We start from the raw sequence: 21,595 nt of genomic DNA on the forward strand, positions 1-21,595 counted from the left end.
TTAGTCCTCTATTTTGGTTTCTTTCTAGGCCGTAGCGGTGCCTGGCTTTCCAGTGTCAGCTAGTGCGCTTGGAAGGGAATGCAGGAATGAATAATGTCCAGGTTTTAGGAGGATGAAGAATCCTGCTGCCCGTTTTTATACCTATTCAACATTAAGTACTATTTACAGAACTCTGACATATTGTAATAAGATGACTAATCAGTACATTAAGTATATTTAAATTGGAGAGCAAACAGATAAAAATCCAGTTAGGTGGTGAGTTAACATAGTTGACATTCCAAGATTAGTTAACTGTATTCAGATTCTCTGAATTTCCTCCTAAAATATTTTCTTAGCTCTATATCAGAAAATGACTGGCTAAGAAAGTTTGGGGGATATTTGCTATTTTTCTCTGAACCTTGGGACAAAGTCCATGCTTATATTCTGTTTAACCACAGTGGGTAGCTGAGAGGTGAGCACACGCTGCCTGTTGCACTGGACCCCGTGAGATGTATTAGAAAGAAGGAAGAGTGAGATGGGCTTGAGGATCAGAGTCAGGCAGGCCTCTGACTCTGCCGTTGCTATGCTGGGTGACTTTTTCTTTCCTCTGAGAGGCCCTGTGTGATTTATCCATTAGATGCGGTAGGCACAGTGCCTCAGGCCCACAGTGCTTTTAGGGGCCCATGAAGATGTTTTACTTCTTGCAATAAACAAGTTCCATACTTTGACTGCATTGGTATAAAGACAGATAGAGCCCAGAATATATTCATCTTTATACCAATGCAGTCATAAAATATAATTTCTGTTATACACACACACACACACACACACACACTTTTTTATTTTTAAAGAGGAAGGAGCCCATGAAGGCAAAAGTGCCTGGGGCCCACGAAAGCCATACTGTGGCCCCCTCTCCTATTTCCCATTTCTTTGCTTTGTAAAACGGAGGTGCTGAACTGGGTGATCTGTGGTTCAGTTAACAGCTCCATGGAGTGGATGCAGCCACAACACAGCAGGACTGACCACGGCTATTTTCTTCTAATTTTAGTCACCAAGAAATGATTCTATAGTAGGTCATAATAAAACACTAATTTGTACTGGGAGAAGTAAAGAGACAAGCCCGTGTCCCATGGAGGATGTATACTTGTCTTCTTCCCAAAGGCTTCGTCTTGAAATAGAGTTCTGATCTACCATAGTTTTAAGTCCAGGTACCAAGATGGTCTTTAGTTAATAACAAAGGCTCTTAGAAACAGGCAGCTTGTACAAACATCTCCTTAAAACAAGGTTGAGTTTAATATGCAGATTTATCTTGGAATGGCTCAAACTAGCATTTGAGGACAAGGGAGGACACCCAGTGCCCACGTCCTGTGTGAGTTCAAACACCTGAGCCCCAGCATCTGCTGTGGCTCTAAGGACTCAGGCGTGTCATCAGTCACGGGAGAGTCGGATTCAGCACCCTGCCCAGAAACAGCAGGATTCTGGAGGTTTCTTCATAGATGATGAAGTGAAATGGCCGGTCCACTTTGATGATGGGAGGCATAGAATAAGCAGTGATTTCTGACAGGGTTCCCGCCACTGCCTCCGTTCCTTCTTCATCCACCTCAATCATCGCTCTTTGTAAAACCTAGAAAAGGAAATACGTGGGAGACCATTTGTGTGCCAGTGGAGACAAGGGAATTAATTGAGCCCCTGGACATTCTATGTTACGGTCCTACCCATGGGGCACTGCTCTCGGGGTTTAGTGGTGCAGGGCTCATCTGCGTGGAGAGGAATGGTCTGAGGTTGCCCCAGCGACTGCCTTAGAAGCCCTCAAGATACCAGGAGACACCAGGAACCCTATTGTGAAATTTATTCTGGGCAGGGACCCAGGGACTCTGTGGCTGGACCGTTCATGCACACAGCCATCAAATGAACAAATATTTATTGAGCATGTACTTTGTGCTACTGATTTTTGAGCCAAGCTGGTGTTCCCCCTGGAAGGTTTTCAAGCCACCTGGGACCACTGAGAACTTTGACCTTTCTTCTGGCAGGCAAGGTGGGGGCAGGGATGTGGTTAGTCTTCTGTAGCAGCTTCCCAGTACCTGGTACTGCTCTGAACTGGTCCCTGGGGCAAGCCCTTGGGTCCCTGAAGTCTTTCTGAACTCTGGTGGCCTGTATTTAGGCCACCTGTCATGTTTGCGAGGCCCTTTTGTCCAGGAACCTCATGTGATGTGAGTGATGGACCTGTATAATTATTATAAAAGGAGACAATGAAAACAGTGTAATAACACCTACACATCCTCAAAGTTCCTGGAGTGAAAATTCACTTCCTGGAGTAAGCAGAGGGAGAGTATTTAATAATTTACAATTTAAACTGTAAAACCACAACACATTTCTTCAATCTTTCACGTGTTTCTAACAGAAATGCATGTGTTGGCAGCTCTAGAGGCAGAACTAGGGACAAAGAATATGAGTAGGGGAAGTTCAGGTCAAATATATATACACACACATATATAATATATATTTATGACTAAAATATAAATATATTTACTTACAAATATAAAATAAATTTATTTACACTTTTAGCCATTTGTGGATGGAGCTCTTTTCAAATAATTGGTGAGGTCCCTGTCACTCGAAGCATTAAAAAAAAAAAAAAGAAGAAAGAAACTGGAGGACTTGTTTTGTAGGGATATTTCAGAGGTGGTTTCCACAAGGGGTAGGAAGTTAGCCAGATAGCTAGCCTCTGGGGCTTTCTTTCATCTTTAAAGTGGTGCAGTTTCATGGAATTATAAATGAATCTGTGAACTAGTTCCATTTTGGGGTACATTTCTCCTTGAGCACTGGGAGAGAAGTGAGACAGCTCTACATAAGAGAGATTAAATTAGTCGAACAGATGTTTTAAAAAGTAGCTCCAAATTCTTAAAATATCCAACGTGGGTGCTGTTTCAGGTCTTTTGGAGTTTTAACCTAATTTTCTACTACAACTTGGCCTTTTATTAATGTTAAATGGTGTGTAAAAATACTCATTGGTTTGGGCCCCGGTGGAAGATCCTGACTTACCTTGGCTACTTTAAGATTTCTTTCAGTAACGGAGAGATCACTGAGGTCAGCCCAGCGTGAGAAGAGTCTCCTGATTCCCATCTGTTTAAGCAGCTCATGCATCTTATACTTCTGGTCTAACTTGAACTTTGGAAAGAAAACTTCCATTTTTCTGTGGTACAAGTACATGTAATGGTGAACTGTAGGCAAATCCGTAGATTCTGAACACTAAAAAAGTCACATTTTCTTTTCACCTTCCTCCAAGATCATTTCCAGTAGCAAGTCTCCCTCAGTTGACTTTAGCTCATTCCATTGTTTTGTGATGGTCTGACTCAGAGAAAAGGGTTCTGACTTACCAAATACGTGTGGCTTTGACGTCAGCGCATCAGTTTTATTTCCTGGCCAATGACTCGCATTCTCTTTAGCAAAGAATGCCACACTTTGTATCCATTTCCCTGTGTTTTTAAAAACAACCCAAACCAACCAAATAGCTGCTGTCATTCAATCCTGCAGACTCCTGGCTGTCTTCCACCCCCAGATTACAGAGACCCCCAGGATTCTAGGAGAAGCTTAGGAGTCTGGGGATGGACAGGGGGAGGCGAGTGAAGGAAATTTTCAACCCCCTACCTATCTTTAGCCAGAGAAACTCTGACATTATCTATTTTATATGTACACATATATTTTACACATATATATGTGTATATATATTTATATATATTTTAATATATTTTATATATATATGTGTATATATATACATATTTTACAGATACATATATATATATATATATAGACTCACAATGGAGTTCTTATCTTTGTTTAGAAAGATGAGTTCTGGGGTTCAGAAATGAAAAGAATGAAAACTACTAATTGGTGCTAAATTAGTCTTAAAGAAGTCTCAATGTCTTAATCTGTGAAGTGCAGCCAAAATACCGACACCAGTTTCACAATGTTCTTCAGAGGAGTGAGTGAGATAATACACATTAAGCACCCAGAACAATGTCTGGTGCAGAGTAGGGGCTTCATGAATATTCCTTTCCTTTTGCTCCTTCCCTCCCTCCCTCCCCGCCCCGCCTTCTTTCCCTCTCTCTCCCTCCCCCCACCTCTCTCTCTCTCTCTCTCTCTCTCTCTCTCTCTCTCTCTCTCTCTCTCTCTCTCTCTCTCTCGGAGTTGGGCGGGGCTGTCAGACTGGAGTATTAACAAGGACACGACATGTCTTGAAGACTGATTTATAAAATGAGGGCTTATTATGTTTGAGTCCTTTGCTAGGCTCTAAGGATTTGAAGAAGAAGAATGAACAGAAAATGAACACTGGGTACCCTTAACTGGACTCCTCTCTGTGCCGAATTCTGGAGTGACAGGATCCAGCATGCATCGCTGTAGACTCCTTACTGGTGCCGACTTCCTTGTAGCCCAATAGGTGGATTAATTTATCCCACAAGCATTTGTGAGCCCGCTCTGTGCTTCCTGTCCTGCTCTCTGCACGTGGCCCCCTCCCCAGGTCATCTCATCCAGTCTCATGGTTCCATTTTTGTGCCGCTGACTCCTCAGCAGACCTCGCCCTGCACGCCAGATGCATCTGCCTTCCTGACATCTCCACCTGGTTGTCTAATAGGTATTCCTGATCCAGATGTTTCCAACTGGACCTTTGAATTTACCCCTTGGTGTGCTCCTGCCACAGTCTCCCCTTTCAGTAAATGCTAATCCTTCCTTCCGGTTGCTAAGGCCCAAAACTTCGCCTTCCTCTTTGACTTCGCTCTTTCTCTGCCTGCCACAGACATCCAGTCCTGTCACCTCCAGCTTCCTCACAGATCCAGGACCCACTGCTCCTTCTCACCTGCACTCTCACCACCTGCCAAGCATCCTGATCTGGGCGGTTACGCTGACCTCCTCACTGGTCCCCCTGCTTCTCGCATGTCCCCATAGTGTCTTTTCTCAGCACACATCATATTGCTCCTCTACTTGGCTCCAGTGGCTTCTCATCTCCCTTGGGAAAAGCCCAAGGACTGTCCTGTAACGTATGGTCCTGGGTGACGGCTGCGGGTTCCTCTGCCACCTCATCTCCAACTGCGACAGCCTCACCGGCCGCCTCACTGTTCCTCGAACCCACCAAGCACGCGCGCATCCTAGAACGTTCACGCTTCTGCCTGTAACTCTTCTCTCCCTCAGGATACCCTCACAATCCTTCTTCATCTTAAGTGCTTGCTTACCGCTCCCTGCTTGGCCAAGGCCTTCCCTGGTGCCCACCTGCAGCCCGCTGGTGCTCTCATCGCTAGAACGTGAGCTCCACGAGGGCTAGTATCATGCGTGCATCCATCCCAGTGCCTGGCACCGGGAGAACCTTGATAAGGGCTGGCCAAGTGAATGAAGGAGCCAGGCACAGTGATAGATGCTGATAGAGTGGAGAACAGGACAAATGCAGCCCCTGCCATCGGGGAGCCCACAGCGGAGTGGGATGGGCACAGAACGAAATTGTGAGTGCCTGCAGGGAGGGGGAGGCTGAGCTGGAGTAGGGTGAGGGGAGAGATGTACCTGATTTTCATGTTCCTGAGCCACGTGTCCACCAGGTCTGCGGTCAAGTAGTCTTCAAGGGCAAGGTGGTCACCTATCCTCTCCACGAGGACCACCAGCATGGTGGCATTTCCTCGGTAAGGCAGTTTGAGGACGTGGCAACGAAAATTCTTGTCAAAAGTGGAGGCAAACTTTCCTGCCCTGTACATCATGGGCACCTTGACTGCCTTGTACTTGTCCAGGTAGAAAGTGTCCATCTCGGTGTGGACAGGGTCAAAAGGGGTCAGCCATTTCCCTGAACAGGTAAGAAAGGAACTCGTTGCAGAAACCACTCTCCTCAAAAGCATCGTTCGTGCTAAATAAAGGAATCAGGGGAAAGGATTCTGCCCCCCTTCCTGCCCAAGTAGGAAAAGCATCCTTATTGGGTTTGTTCTGACCGCAGCTCAGGCAGCCAAAATAAATTCCCCAAAGATCAGGCTTCTTTCCCAGCTGGCAAAACACGATCACCCAGGGACCCTGCTGGAATCACACACAAAAGCACAGAGATGTCTCCTAATGACCCCTCATTCCCTCATTGTTCTGGACAAAACACTGAGTGAACAAAAGTCACTGATTCCAGCAGGTGCCCAAAGGACCCTCTTCCTTCTACACTCGCTCCCTGAGGGTTGCTTAGCTCCAGCCTAGAGAAGACTTTGGGGCTGTCCCCGGCCCTGTATGCGGGAAGGGCCCTCTGACTGCCACGTTGTCTAGTGCAAACAGAGGCTACTGTGGCAAAAGTGGTGACATTCCTGCCCGTCCTGTGCTCAGCAAGGCTCTGAGGGGAGGGGCGCCTTGCTGACAAATAGCCACGCCACTCAAAGGAGGCTGCCAGCGTGCGGGCACCAAACTTTACAGTCTCTCTGGCCTGGCTGACGGGAAGCACGTCCTCTGGGACTTTGCAAGTCCCCTAGTGTCACCTTCCTGTTACAACCGTGGCCATGCAAGTCCAGTGCTCCATGAGAGAGGCAGGGTGGGAAGGACCTGGGATGCTCGTGTCACGAGGCCCTCGTCTGAGCGCAGCCTCTGCCATTCACTGTGTGACCTTGATAAGCTAACCTCTCAAGCCTCACTTTATCTCTAGAGTGGGTGGGAGTGTCCGCATTTTCTGTATTGTGAATTGAAGGACAAGGGACTTTGTCACAAAAATAGAGCATGAAGGAGCAAAGATGCAACCGTAAATCTCTCATGATATGCCTTTTTTAAAAAAATGACCCAGAAGGTTCCCCATGTCAGCATGTCAGAGGAGAGCTGTGTAGATGTGCTTGGAAAACTAAGCCCTGCATGCACGTGGGGCCCCCCAGGGCAGGGGCATCAAATGAAAACATTGTCTGCCCTGCGCCTGGTACATCCCACATGTTCAACGTATGTTTCAGTCTGTTTGTGAAACCTGAGAACATGTTCCCAGGAAATCATTTGGCATCAAACTGCACAGGCCCAGCAGGAGAGGAAGAGACAGGCGAAGAGACCCATGGCTCTGGGAGAGCAGAACATCATCAAAGTACCTTTGAGTAAGATGTAATCCACAAGAATTAATTTGGTGTCAGGATTAATCTCATCAAAGAGTTTGGGAAGTTTCCCCTGAGTCTCTTTGTTAATGTAATGATTCATGAGCCCTTTGGCCTGGGAGGCATTGCGAAAATTTATAGTCACACACTTCGTATCGAAATACCTCTTGGAGAAATTGAGAAAGGTCTCTTTGACATCAAAGTCCTCGTGGATGAAAGCAAGACTCCCCTGGGCCAAGCCCAGCTCTGGGCTGGGGAAGAGCCTTTCTCGGAGCTGCTTGAAGAGGGCGGGCAGGTGTGCTGGCCGGGTCTGGTTCACTGAGGACAGGGTCTGGTTCACTGAGGACAGGGTCTGGTTCAGGGCCTGCAGGCGGAGCCCCCTCTCCAGCTGGGGTCTGCTCTGCCTCCTGGACCCCAGGGTCAAGGCTGCCATAGCCCAGGACAGGCCGAGTGGGGAGAAGACCACGTTGCCGTCGTGCCTCATGGAGATCTTACGCAGTAGGCTGAACCCCAAGTTGGAGGTCTCCCTGGAGAGCTTCTGCCCCTTGGCTGTTAGCCAAGGGGCGTCCTCTTCCTCCCCCTCCACCATCTTCTCCTCCTCCTCTGGAGCCCGCATTGCCTCACTGATATTGGTCTGGGCCCTGGGGGTCGTCAGAGTCTCCAGCGCTTCCTGGGCCTCTTGTGAGTAGGGACCAGGGGTGGAGCTGGGTACCAGCCACACCTGGGCCAGGATGCAGGGCAGCAGGAGGCTCAGCACCGCCTGCATCTGGGCAGCGTGGAGGCCTGGGACGCTTCCCTTCAGCAGCAAGGCTTCCTTGGGAGAAAAGATGGCAGAGGTTGTTTTTAACGCCTGATACACTCCTCCTCCCTGTGTCCTAGTACAGCTCCTCCAGTAACCCCACTTCCTCCCTGTGCCCTGCCTTGGGGAGACCCTGAGCAAGTAGAGGTGGCATTTGTCACCTAATTGGGGTGGGGGCATTATTTCACAGGGCAAAACCTCCTCCGGTTTCCATCCAGGGCCAGGGCCCTCCGGCAGCTCCTGGTCTCCCCCAGCTTTCCCCAATTATCCCACTTCCTCCAGGCTGGCAGCAGGCAGCCAAGAAGAGGGGGATGGAAGGGGAGGCCATCTGGGTCCCAGGCTTCACTGGGTGCGGGTCAGAGCAGCGCCGGGAATCAGGAGGTCTTCCCAGACCTTTTACTGATCTGCTTCATTCACTACCCTTGATCGCTGGACGATATGGCAGCCCATCCAAGCTGAGCTACAGGGAACTGGACCTGGGGACATGTTTGCCTGGGGACTTAGAGAGTCTGGATGGCCATCAGGGCAAGGGCAGGAGAAAGTGCTGAGTTTGTGATTCTGTAGTGGGGTCCCCCTGTGCTTCCCAGACAGCACTCCACCCAGCCTTGGGGCTCAGTCACAGAACTCCTTTTAGGACTTCCTGCCTTCACTCTCCCTGGAGCTCCCCAGGATAGAAACAGATGATGGGCCAATTCACACCACGCGAGCCTGGGCTAAGCTCCACTTGGACAGTCTCAGCTAATCCTCACTGTGACCTATAAAGTGCATCCTCTTCTTACTGCCCCAAGGTTGCCTATTCTAGTGGGACCAGCTTTTCAGCACAGGCAGTGGGTCTCCAAACCCCATACTCCCCACCACTGCCCCCTCTCTGGCCTCCCTCCCATCCTTGGGCACAGAGCCTGGCTCCTGAGCACTTGCACAGTGTCCACCAAAATAAATTCCCGTGTGCTGGCCTGTGCCACCTGCCTCTCCACACATGGCTCCTGGTGTTCAGCTGACACCACCAAGCCTGTGTCCCAGAGGCTGACCGGAAGGTCATAGAGATTCAGCCTCACTCTTCTGGACCCAATGCCCCAGGAGGGCCTGGGTGGGGCAGGACCACTCAGCTCAGTGCGCATGGAACAGAGGAGGCCACAGACCTCATGGGAGTTCCCATCAGCAGAGACCACATTCTGAGCCAGGCCACCTGTAGCAAAATGTGGTGACTGGGTGACGTTCCCAGGCCTCTTCTCCCTGCCGCAGGGGGCCGTGTCCTCTCCTGTGCCTGCTACAAAACAACCCCTGGCCCCAGGACTCAGTGCATTGCTCTTTGCTTTTGCTAAAGGGGGCCGTAGAATCCGGGGCCTCATTCCTTCCACAACTTGAGTGGCACAACCTGATTCAGTGAAATACTCCTGCTGCTTCTGTCAGCATTTAGGAAACTGTCTGATTCTAAATGGTAAGCCTGCGTCAGTAGCTCACTCCCGCATTGTACGTGCTGGATAAGTACCTCCTGGAATGTACCAAACACAGCCAGGTTCATGCCTTTATTGTATCACAGGATTTAGCACCCTTTGTAAATTAATCCCACAGCAGAATCCTCCCGAATTCAGAGTCACGTCGGTCTGTGACAGCCATCAGGAAAAGATCCCGGCGCAAAAAGTAGATGTCACTCCTTCTGATTGCTAAGTCTTTCCTTGAAGCTCCACCTTCAGTCTGGAGTGGCAGCCAAGGAATACACCAGGCGGCCCTGCACACTGTTTACCGGACAGTCCCATACATCCCCTAGGGTCTTTGTGCATCTACAGAACAGTACAGAATCTGTGTGCAGGGGGCATGCCCACAAACACCAGGATGCTGCCGAGGATGCCGCCGAGGATGCCATGGGTGAAAAGGGATGGAGGACACCTGATTCAGAATGGAGTTAGGAAGCCATGAGGGGTGGGCTCTCACACGTTCCCACTTGCCTCAATATTCATGATCAGCAGGAAGAAGGAAGCTTTCCCCACACCTTACTAACAGCAAACTATCCACCACTTGCTGCCAACAAGAAATCGCCACAAGTCTGAATTCTCATTCTCCTCCAATGAGCTTTTGCTCAAAAAAACCCTCCCTAGGGAACACTCCCAAACTCATTCTACGAGGCCACCATCACCCTGATACGAAAACCAGGCAAAGATGTCACAAAAAAAGAACATTACAGGCCAATATCTCTGATGAATATAGATGCAAAAATCCTCAACAAAATACTAGCTAACAGAATCCAACAGCACATTAAAAAAGATCATACACCATGATCAAGTGGGTTTTATCCCTGGAATGCAAGGATTCTTCAATATATGCAAATCAATCAGTGTGATACATCATATCAACAAATGGAAGGATAAAAGCCATATGATCATCTCAATAGATGCAGAAAAAGCTTTCGACAAAATTCAACATCCATTTATGATAAAAACTCTCCAGAAAATGAGCACAGAAGGAAATTACCTCAACATAATAAAAGCCACATGCAAGAAACCAAAAGCCAACATCATTCTAAATGGTGAAAAACTGAATTCCCTCTAAGAACAGGAACAAGACAAGGGTTCACCATTATTATTCAACATAGTTTTGGAAGTGTTAGCCACAGCAATCAGAGAAGAAAATGAAATAAAAGGAATCCAAATTGGAAAAGAAGTAAAACTGTCACTCTTTGCAGATGACATGATATTATACATAGAAAACCCTAAAGGCTCTCCCAGAAGACTGCTAGCACTAATCGATGAATTTAGTAAAGTAGCAGGATACAAAATTAATGTGCAGAAATCTCTTGTGTTCCTATACACTAACAACGAAAAAGCAGAAAGAGAAATTAAGGAAATTCTCCCATTTACCATTGCAACAAAAAGAATAAAATACCTAGGAATAAACCTGCCTAAGGAGGCAAAAGACCTGTATGCAGAAAACTTTAAGACATTGATGAAAGAAATCAAAGATGATACAAACAGATGGAGGGACATACCATGTTCTTGGATTGGAAGAATCAACATTGTGAAAATGTCCTACCCAAAGCAATTTACAGATTCAATGCAATCCCTATCGAATTACCAATGGCATTTTTCATAGAACTAGAACAAGAAATCTTACGATTTGTATGGAAATGCAAAAGACCCCGAATAGCCAAAGCAATCTTGAGAAGGAAAAATGGAGTTGGTGGAATTAGGCTTCCTGACTTCAAACTATACTACAAGGCCACAGTGATCAAGACAGTATGGTACTGGCACAAAAACAGAAACGAAGATCAATGGAACAGAATAGAGAACTCAGAGGTAAACCCAAGCACATATGGGCACCTTATCTTTGACAAGGGAGGCAAGAATATACAATGGAAAAAAGAGAGCCTCTTCAATAAGTGGTGCTGGGAAAACTGGACAGCTACATGTAAAAGAATGAAATTAGAACACTTCCTAACACCATACACAAAAATAAACTCCAAATGGATTAAAGACCTAAATGAAAGGCCAGACACTATCAAACTCCTAGAGGAAAACATAGGCAGAACACTCTATGACATACATCAAAGCAAGATTCTTTTTGACCCACCTCCTAGAATCATGGAAATAAAATCAAGAATAAACAAATGGGACCTAATGAAACTTAAAAGCTTTTGCACAGCAAAAGAAACCATAAACAAGACAAGAAGACAACCCTCAGAATGGGAGAAAATACTAGCCAACAAAGCAACGGACAAAGGTTTATACATGCAGCTCATGCAGCTTAATACCAAAAAAGCAAATAACCCAATCCACAAATGGGCGGAAGACCTAAACAGACATTTCTCCAAAGAAGACATGCAGATGACCAACAAACACATGAAAAGATGCCCAACATCACTTTCATTAGAGAAATGCAAGTCAAAGCCACAATGAGGTATCACCTCACACCAATCAGAATGGCCATCATCAAAACATCTAGAAACAATAAATGTTGGAGAGGGTGTGGAGAAAAGGGAACTCTCCTGCACTGTTAATGGGAATGTAAGTTGGTACAGCCACTATGGAAAACAGTTTGGAGGTTCCTTAGAAAACTAAAAATGGAACTACCATATGATCCAGTAATCCCACTCCTGGGCATATACCCAGAGAAAATCATAATCCAAAAAGAAACATGTACCATAATGTTCATTGCAGCACTATTTACAATAGCCAGGACATGGAAGCAACCTAAATGCCCATCAACAGATGAATGGATAAAGAAGATGTGGCACATATATACAATGGAATATTACTCAGCCATAAAAAGGAATGAAATGGAGCTATATGTAATGAGGTGGATAGACCTAGAGACCGTCACACAGAGTGAAGTAAGCCAGAAAGAGGAAAACAAATACCGTATGCTAACTCATATATATGGAATCTAAAAAAAAGAAATGGTACTGATGAACCCAGTGACAGGACAAGAATAAGGATGCAGATGCAGAGAATGGATTGGAGGACAGGGGGTTGGGGGTGCTGGGGGCGAAGGGGAAGCTGGGACGAAGTGAGAGAGTAGCATAGACATATATACACTACCAACTGTAAAATAGATAGCTAGTGGGAAGTTGCTGTATAACAAAGGAAGATCAACTTGATGATGGGTAATGCCTTAGAGGGCTGGGACAGGGAGGGTGGGAGGGAGTCGCGGGAGGGAGGGGATATGGGGATATATATATAAATACAGCTGTTTTGCTTTGGTGTACCTCAAAAGCTGGTACAAGAGTGTAAAGCAATTATATTCCAATAAAGACCTTTAAAAAACAAAAACAAAAAACCCTTCCCAGCTTCCTCCTAGAACCTAATAAAAGCCAGCCTCACCTTTGTCTCTGAGACTTGCCTGCTATGTGCCATAGTTTGTCCCGAATTGCAATTCCTCTGCTATTCCTGAATCAGTGCATCTTCACTTAATCATAACTGCCATTAATTTTGCTTAAGGATGACACAAGGATGCAGCACCCTAAATAGACCCTGAGCAGTAAGAAATCAACTGCTCACCCACCACTTCTTAGCCCTGAGTGGACCTGGGCAGTACTCTAACCCCAGATCTGGAAGCAGGTGGCACTCGCTTGCCTGGGCAGACAGGTCCCTGGGAAGAAGGCCAGGGAGCTATGTGGGGCTTGCACGGTGAGTGTTGGGGGCATGAAATCTGAAGCCTTAAAAGCCTCTTCCTCTGGCCTTCTCCCTGCAGAGGAAGCCCCCTGTGTCTACAACAGGCCTCTTATCCCGCCCCCACCATGCCCTATCCAGTCCAGGAGTGAGGGCTTGGCGCTGCCTAGGGTCCCATCCCCTCCCCTGGGAACCCACCCGGAGAGGACAAGAAGGTCTTCTCTCCCCATCTCTCAGTAGGCAGACCCCGTGAAGGCCTCCCTTTAATCCGATGCCTCTTACCAGTCAGTGGCCACCAGGTGCCTGGGTAGGTCCTTCATTCAGGGCAAAGACGGAAGGTGAGGGCTTGCAGCTGAAAGCATGCAGCAAATATTTGCTATTCCAAAGTGTGATGCCCCGTGGGACTGTTACTGATTAACGCCCTGCTTGGAGATGGTGGCATTTCTGGAAAAGCCAGATTGGGAGATGGGCTTCCCATAATCCCCTTGCTCCTCCCGCTGATCTCGGAGAGATAGGAGTCACTGGTGGCCTGAAGCAGCATCTCAGTTCACGGCCCAGGAACGGAACCTGGGTGGCCTGGGTGAAAAACCAGGAATCCTAGCCCCTAGACCACCAGGGACTAGAGGCTAGAAGCAACGTTCCCCCTGGCTCTTGCCACATTTGAAAAATGAATTTCTCAAGGAGGCAGAAACAGGTACAAAGTTTAGTATCAGAGACACAGCGTGACGGTGTGGGAGAGCATACAGAGAAACAGTTTATTTAAGACAGAAGCAAGGCAGAGGTACACCCCCGGAGAGAAAGAGTGTGGACATCCTCCCTAATGAGGAGAATGCAGGAAAGAGGTGATTTAAATCACTTAAAAAGGACAGTTCTTCCAGGTCTTTGTTTACTTTTGGCCAATTATCTTGTTCCTTTTTCCACACCTGACCTGTTCCAGGACCCTCCCCAACACACGTGCACAACTTTTTGCTTAGATGGATTCCAGCGCAGAGGCCTGTGGGTGCATATCCACTTATTATGGGGTGGCACCCCCGCCCTTTTGACTTCCAAAGAGCCTTCCTGTGCATGTGCAGATGGGGAGGTTTCCTTGACCTCAGGAGTGGTTATCTTTGTTTACTCCAGCAGAGCTCAGCTCCTGCCACTAACTTCATCCTTGGAGTGTCTAGGGTAAACAAAACTTCAATTTTACTCCGCTTGACAAATACCAGCTGTCCAGCCCAGGGGCCCATGTATCTCCTGCCTCACTGCAACCCTGACTATGAGGGCAATTCCTCCATGAGCATCTGTGTCTCAGTCCAGGCAGCGCCCTAGGAAGATCCTGCTCCTGGTGAGATGTAGCTGCCGCAGTTGCTGAACACCTCTCGCGAAGGAAGGGCTGGATCCCACGGAGGCCTCCTGGGTCCCCAGCTCAAGGCTGGGCCCCATGTGGGGAGCGGGGGCAGACATGATGAAGACCTGCTCCCCCCACCCCCCAAGGAACTTTCAGTCCAGCGGGAGAGGCAGACCGCTACATCACCATCAGCCATACAGAGCCTATTTCAAGGTCAACTTACTGCTTCACCAGGTTGATGGACTTGTGAGACTGGAATCCTCAAATACCCAAAGTCAAGGCTGATGTAGACCCTTTAAGACAAAAATTCTCCGACCTATTAGACTCTCTTTTTTATAATATAAATATTTTATGTGCCCGTTACTACCCTGAAGTGAAATTTGTAGTTAATAGAACCTACCCACAAAATTAAAATATATATATATATAGCTTTAACTATAATCTGGAGGGGAAAAAAGTACATTATAAGAAAATAATGCTTCTTTTAGTATGTAAATGCTCTGACATAACTACAGTAGAAGAGGTAGTGATGCCATCAGATGTGGGACCAGTTAGAGAGCTCGCTATGCTGCACACCTGTTGTACTGGCCGTTCCACCTACAGCCAGAATCACCACCAGCCATGTGGTTTTCTGCACTCAGTTCCTAAAAAGCAGAATATAAATCTTCCTCTGATGTATCTTCATAGAAAATTCAGCAGGAATTAAAATGTTGGGGGAACAGGGATATGTGTATAAAAACAGATGATTGAACTTGGTGTACCCCCCCCCCAAAAAAAAAAAAAAGTCAAAGAAACAGATCCAACATGGAAAAAAAAATGTTGGGGGAAAACAATGTTTTCATATGAAATAAAATACCCGTGGCACTGTGAGAATCTAGGCTTAGATCATTTATAAATGGGGTTTTCAAATGTCCCACCCGTATGGACTTGCACTGGGACACTGGAATCACGTTGGACCTGGGTCGCTTCATTGTGGTGGACAGACCTGCGTGTTCCTGTAGGTCTGGCATCTCTGGCTCTCACTCACTAAATGCAAACAGCGCTCCTCCAAATTGCTGTGGAAATCAGAAGTGCCCCCAACAAGCTTCCAGAGTGTTCCTTTGGGGCAGTACCTACTCTGTTGTGAAGGGCTTCCTGAAGAGGTCAAAGTGAGGGGTGCAGGTGGATGAGGCTGTGCCGGGATTCTGGACTCTGCACGGGAACCAGGTCTTGCCTTCCTGTCCCTGGAGTTCTGCAGCTGAGCAGCAGCTGGCAGCTGGCAGCAGGGGGTTGGGGTGTGGGGGTGGGGATGGGGGTGGGGGTGGGGCAGGGGCTGCTTTCTCCCTGCTGGGGAAATGTGGGCTCTGCCAAATGTGTGGGAGGAAGCAGTGAGCATGGAGGCTGAGGAACACAGCATTCACGGGGATGGGGGTGCTTCAGAGGTGCTGTAAACGTCATCGTGGAGCATCTGACCACCTGGGAGGCTCTTAAAACTTCTGCGGAAATTTCAGAAAGGGATCTTTGTAAGGAAGGCAGCAGAATGTATTGGAAAGAGCGTATGGGTCTCCGTCAGATACCTTGGGCTTGAATCCCAATTCCTTCAGATTCCTAGCTGCTAGACCTTGGGAACATAACCTAACCACTCTGAACTTGCTTTTCCTTTTCCATCAAATGGCCAAAACTGTGCCTCTGGCCCATGAATATCTCAGCAGCACTCAGGAACCAGGAAGTCGGTGGGTAACATTGTTTCTAAGGTGGTGGGTCCTGGCCCTCTAGCATGGTGGTTCAGAAGTTCTCCACCTTCAGCCAGGATGAGCCCTGCACTACTCCCAGCAGGTCAAACTCAAGGCCTGCCCGTGTAGTGTGACCTCTTTCACCAGCTGTGTGACCCTGAACAAACTCCTTCACCTCTTCTTGCCTCAGTTTCCCCATCTGTAAAATGGGGGCTCCCAGGCCTGAGGTGTTAGGACTGTTGTGAGGCTTAAATGAAGTAGCGCCTGTGAAGACCTTGGTACCTAATAATATGAGTGGTATTTGTCGTAAAATGAATGGTATTTATTGTATAATTTCAGAGCCAGAATGAACATCAGCGGTAAGCCTAGACCCTGGATTTGGACTTGACAGAGGAGGAGCTGCAGGCCCACGCCCATTAAGGCCCTTCCTGCCCCTGCTGGTGCCAGAATAGAACCAGACCACCTGACTTCCCGTTTGCATTTCAGCTCATCACAAGCCTCTGTAGAGAGAGATTGGGAAAGATCTGATAGGAAGGCGTTTGGTCATCAGAGTCAACTCAGAGGAGACAATGCAATCCTTCCCAGAACCTTCCTGCATGCAGGAAGCACAGTGCTTCCGAAACCCACCCCGGGGGCGAGATCCAGGGACTTCTAAAGCAAATTTGTTCAGGGACCCAAAAAAGCTGTTTCTGAAAAGCAACTAGAGCCAGAATGAGGCTTCAGGAAACAGAACCACAGTTAGTTTGCTTTTCGTGGATCAGATCAAGTGGAAAGATTGCACGGGTGTGCGACGCGGAGGTAGAAAAGCAAAAGCCTCCCAAATCCTTGTGAAATGCACACGTGTGGGGCAAGCGGCTCCTTGTTTGCCAAGTGGCCTCTCTCTCTCTCTCTTCCCCACGGCTGCCTCCACCCTGGCTTGCTGGGCTCCAGGGATACCTAACAAGATTGCAGATCGATCCCTTCTGTCCCCAGCACTGCAAAGCTGATGGCCCAGGCAAGTCCGCTATGGTTACCTGGAGAAGCTGTGCTCAGGGCGGTGGTCAGCGAAGTGGGGATAACTTCTGGGTAACTAAGAGTTTGACTAGTTAGCACCTACATCTGCCTAGCATGATAGGTGAGCTAACAAAGCTTTCTTTCCTTGAGATGGGTTTCCTCTTTGGTGCAGTGAAAAGGACCTTTGAGTAAGAGGGACATGATAAAGAAACAGATGATCAGAGAGGTCAATTAACTTGTTCAAGAACACAGAGCTTGAATTTGAATCCAGACCTCTGGCTCCCAAGGCAGTTAACAAGCACAACCACTTAGTGTAGACAGCAGGTTTTCACTAAGATCGTCCTTCTACCCGGGAGGTCATGTTCTTTCCCTATTTTTATTTTGTGCTGCAGATCGTTTATTTCAGTTTTTAACTTTAAAAAATTATTTTTTAATAATTTTAAATGTAAAGTAAAACTGCAAGAATAATTACAAAGAACTTCTATAACCCTTAACCCAGATTCCCAATTTTTTTAAATTAATTAATTAATTTATTTTATTGGCTGTGTTGGGTCTTATTTGCTGTGCACTGGCTTTCTTTTAATTGCGGTGAGTGGGGGCTATTCTTCATTGTGGTGCGCGGGCTGCTCATTGCCGTGGCTTCTCTTGTTGCGGAGCACGGGCTTTAGGCACGTGGGCTTCAGTAGTTGCAGCACATGGGCTCAATGGTTGTGGCTCACGGGCTCTAAGGCGCAGGCTCAATAGTTGTGGTGCACGGGCTTAGTTGCTCCGCGGCATGTGGGATCTTCCTGGAGCAGGGATGGAACCCGTGTCCCCTGCATTGGCAGGTGGATTCTTAACCGCTGTGCCACCCAGATTCACTAATTTTAAAGCATTTTCCATGTTTTACAATTCTCTTCTCTCTGTACATCCATATGTACAAGGGTGAGTCAAAAATTATCTGCACTCTGGCTGTAGAATTTATTTTAATTAACCTTTAGAAAAGACCAGTACATCATTTTTTTGACATAATCTCCTTGCTTTTCAATACACTTTGTCCATCTATCAACAAGCTTTCATATTCCCTCATTAAAAAATTTTTTAGGCTGAGCTGCAAGCCATGAATGCACCACCGTCTTCACTTCATCAGAAGTGAATTCAGCTCCTTCGTGATGGCTAACACTTGTGCGACCTTCCTTGAACTTCTCTACCCATTTATACCCACTTCTTTGCTATAAAACACTTTCTCCATACTGCGCATGAAGCCTTCGACAAATAATGGCACCAGGTACAACCTCAGACCACAAAAAACGAATCACTGCACACTGCTCTTCTTTCATGCAGATCACAAGTGGGGCATCCATTTTTGCTCACACCGCAGTTACAAATGAATGGATGTAACACGTTCGCACCTGCATAGCAGTGAGTGGGGAGACAGTAGGGTTGAACGGAAAGTGCTAAGACGGTGTGCCAACAGAAGTTTTAGTATACCTGGAGTGCGGATAATTTTTGACTCACCTTCGTATATATGTATGCACAGGTGCAAGGTGTGTGTATGCAGGTGCACACACATGCTACCTTATTCTGAACCATTTGAGATGATAAGGTAATCCCAAGAACAGGAACATTCTCTTATGTAAATAGTAATAGTATCTATTTCTCAAATCCAAGAAATTTAATATTGTTACACTACCTGAAGCCACAATCATGTTCCAGTTTTTTCAACTGCCCCACTCATGTTCTTTGCGGCATTTTTATTTTTAGCATAAGGTCCTTCCAGGACCATGTCTCCTTGGTTTCCTTGAATCTAGAACAGTTCTTCAGCCCTTTCTTTGTCTTTTATTATGTTGACATCTTTTAAAAAATATTTATTTATTTAGTTGCGCGGGGTCTTCATTGCGGCTTATGGGCTCCTTAGTTGCAGAACGCAAACTCTTAATTGTGGCATGTTTGTGGGATCTAGTTCCCTGACCAGGGATGGAACCCACCCCCTGCACTGGGAGCCTAGAGTCTTAACCACTGGGCCACCAAGGAAGTCCCTATGTTGACATTTGGAATTTCACCTGTTCTCTCAATTTAGGTTGGTCTGATGTATCCCCGTGATTAGCCTCTGATTATACAATTTTGGAAGGAATATCATAGAAACGATGTGGGCCCCTTCTTAGAGTGTCACATCCAGAGGCACATGATGTCTCTTTGGCCCTAAATGGTGATGTTCATTTTAATGCCTTGGTTAAGATGATGTCCATTTCTCCAATATATAGCTACTGTTTCTCCCTTTGTAATAAGTCACTGCTGAGGAGATACTTCGAAACTAATTTAGATATCCTATTTTCCATCGAACTCCCCATGCCCTCAGATTTAGCATCCCTTGACTATTCTTGCCTCAATCAATATTTACGATGGTAGTCTAAATCCATCATTCCTTTCCTATTTATTTATCAGCATTATTGGTATGGATTCATGAACTCTTGATTTTATTCAGTGCATTTTAATCCATTACTGTTCTTACTATATATACGTATATGTTATGTATATATGTATGTATTGAGTTGTTGAAATTGTCCCAGTGTACGTATATATTAGGAATGTACTAGAAACCATGAGTTTATCCCTCCAATTCATGTGCTACCCCACAGGATTCTTCCTTGTTTCCCCCATTCTGTATTTGTATCTCTTCTTGCTCAATCCTACAAATCACATAAATAACGTCACGTTCGCTATCCTCATCCCACGATGAAAAACGAACCTGAAAAGAGGGCTTCAAGATTGTTTGCAGTCTTGTATTCTTACAACTAGAGGCATACCATCCAAGCATTGTGTTGAAAATCTCCTTGGATTAATTCTTTTTCTCCCCTTCAGTGTAGTTATGTTATTTATTTGAAGTAGGTTTGAATTCATTTGTTTTCTTTTCACTTGGTTTTAGGGCTTTCCTCATTTGTTCATTTAATTTTATTTTTGCGAATATAGAACATTGACATTATTCTAAAGGTCTAAACCATATAAAAACGTCTATGAAGAGAAGTGCTATTCCCCACCCCCCATTTCTTCCACTCCGTTCTCTCCCCTTCCCTTGCAGGTAACCGTTTTTTAAAAAATCCTTAGTTCCCTGACCAGGGAGTGAAGCTGCACCCCCTGCATCGGAATTGCAGAGTCTTAACCACTGGACCACCAGGGAAGTCCCCAGGTAACCATTTAATTAATTTCTAGTTTATCCTTCCCATGTTTCTTTTTATAAGGACCCATCAGCATTCCCACTAGCAATGCATGAAAATGACTGTTTCCACACAACCAATAGAATGTACTATGAAGCTTTCACATTTTTGCCTATCTGATGAATAGGAAATGGTATCTCAGTGTGATTTTAATTTGCATTTTTATTATCAGTGAAGTCAAACATATTTTCATATGTTTAAACACCACATATTAGGGATATTAGCTCTTTATCAGTGACAGACCTTGCAAATCTCTTCTCTCAGGTTTTCACTTCTGTTGACTTTGCTTATGAATTTTTGACTATGCAATTAAAAATATTTTTATTTTTAGTCAAATTTCTCAGTTCTTTTAAAAATTTCATCTGGACTTTGAGTCATGGTTGGAAAGCCTTTTTCTACACCTAAATTATAGAGGAATTTACCCATGTTTTCTTCTAGTACTGGTATAGTTTTTTTTTTTCCCATTTAGATATCTGATTCTTAGTTTATTCTTATGTATAGTGTGAAGAATGGGTCTAATTTTATCCTTTTGTTTTTCAAATGGCTATCCAGTTGTCCCAATACCATTTACTTAAAAGACTATGTTTATCAAATATTAAATTTCCATTTGTACTTGAGTCTATTGCCAGACTTTCTAATCTATTTCATTGGTCTGCCTATCTATTCATATACCAGTACCATATATTTAATTAAAATATCTGCTCCACATGCTTTAACATCTGGTTGGGGCAGCCCCTTATCCTCCCCACCCCTTGTCCTCCACATCTTTTTCTTTTCATTGTTTTCCTGGCTACTCTTGCATGTTTATTTTTCTATATGGACTTTGGTGTTATCTTGTCTATCTCCAGAAAAAAAAATTTCTAGTATTTTTATTGGAATACAATTAAATTGATAAGTTAACTTATGGAAAATTGATATCTAGATGATGTTGAGCATCTCATTCAAGAATGAATATCTTTGCATTTGTTCCAGTCTAATTGTGCTTCTTTAAGGAATATTTAATAATTTTCACTATATAGATTCTGCACATTTCTCGTTTCTTTCTAAGTGTATACCTTTTGGTTGCTATTGGATTTTCTCTTCCATTATGTGTTTTAATTGGCTGTTGTTTGTGTATATGAAGGCATTGCTTTTGCATGTTAATTCTATATTCTGATATCTTGCTGAAATCTTTTGTTGTTTGAGTTTATCATTGCTTTGCTAGGGTTATGCAGGTACATTGCATGTCATCTGCAAATAGAGAGAGTTTTGTCTAATATCACCAGGATGATGGGAAATGGTAGTGGATATACTGAGTTGCCTTGTTTTACTCTTGACTTAGTGGGAGTGCATTTAGTGTTTTCTTATTAAGATGCTGACTTTAGAAAAGTATAAATATGTATATTTAAGGAAGTATCTCTCAATTCCTTTCTC

The 21,595-nt window shown here is 45.6% G+C and overlaps 1 protein-coding gene across 1 annotated transcript; it reads right to left on the reverse strand.

Annotated features, from left to right (window-relative positions):
- Window positions 1–936: 936 nt before the first annotated feature.
- Window positions 937–7,818, reverse strand: SERPINA10 (serpin family A member 10). The gene is made up of 4 exons (XM_057733063.1): window positions 7,050–7,818; window positions 5,530–5,803; window positions 3,022–3,172; window positions 937–1,603 (listed from the first exon to the last, which is right to left on the reverse strand). Exons 1-4 carry the CDS (start codon window positions 7,816–7,818, stop codon window positions 1,412–1,414), a joined length of 1,386 nt encoding a protein of 461 aa, XP_057589046.1. The 3' UTR covers window positions 937–1,411.
- Window positions 7,819–21,595: the final 13,777 nt, after the last annotated feature.

This window comes from Hippopotamus amphibius, chromosome 4 (assembly GCF_030028045.1).
Source record: "Hippopotamus amphibius kiboko isolate mHipAmp2 chromosome 4, mHipAmp2.hap2, whole genome shotgun sequence".
NCBI lineage: Eukaryota > Metazoa > Chordata > Mammalia > Artiodactyla > Hippopotamidae > Hippopotamus > Hippopotamus amphibius.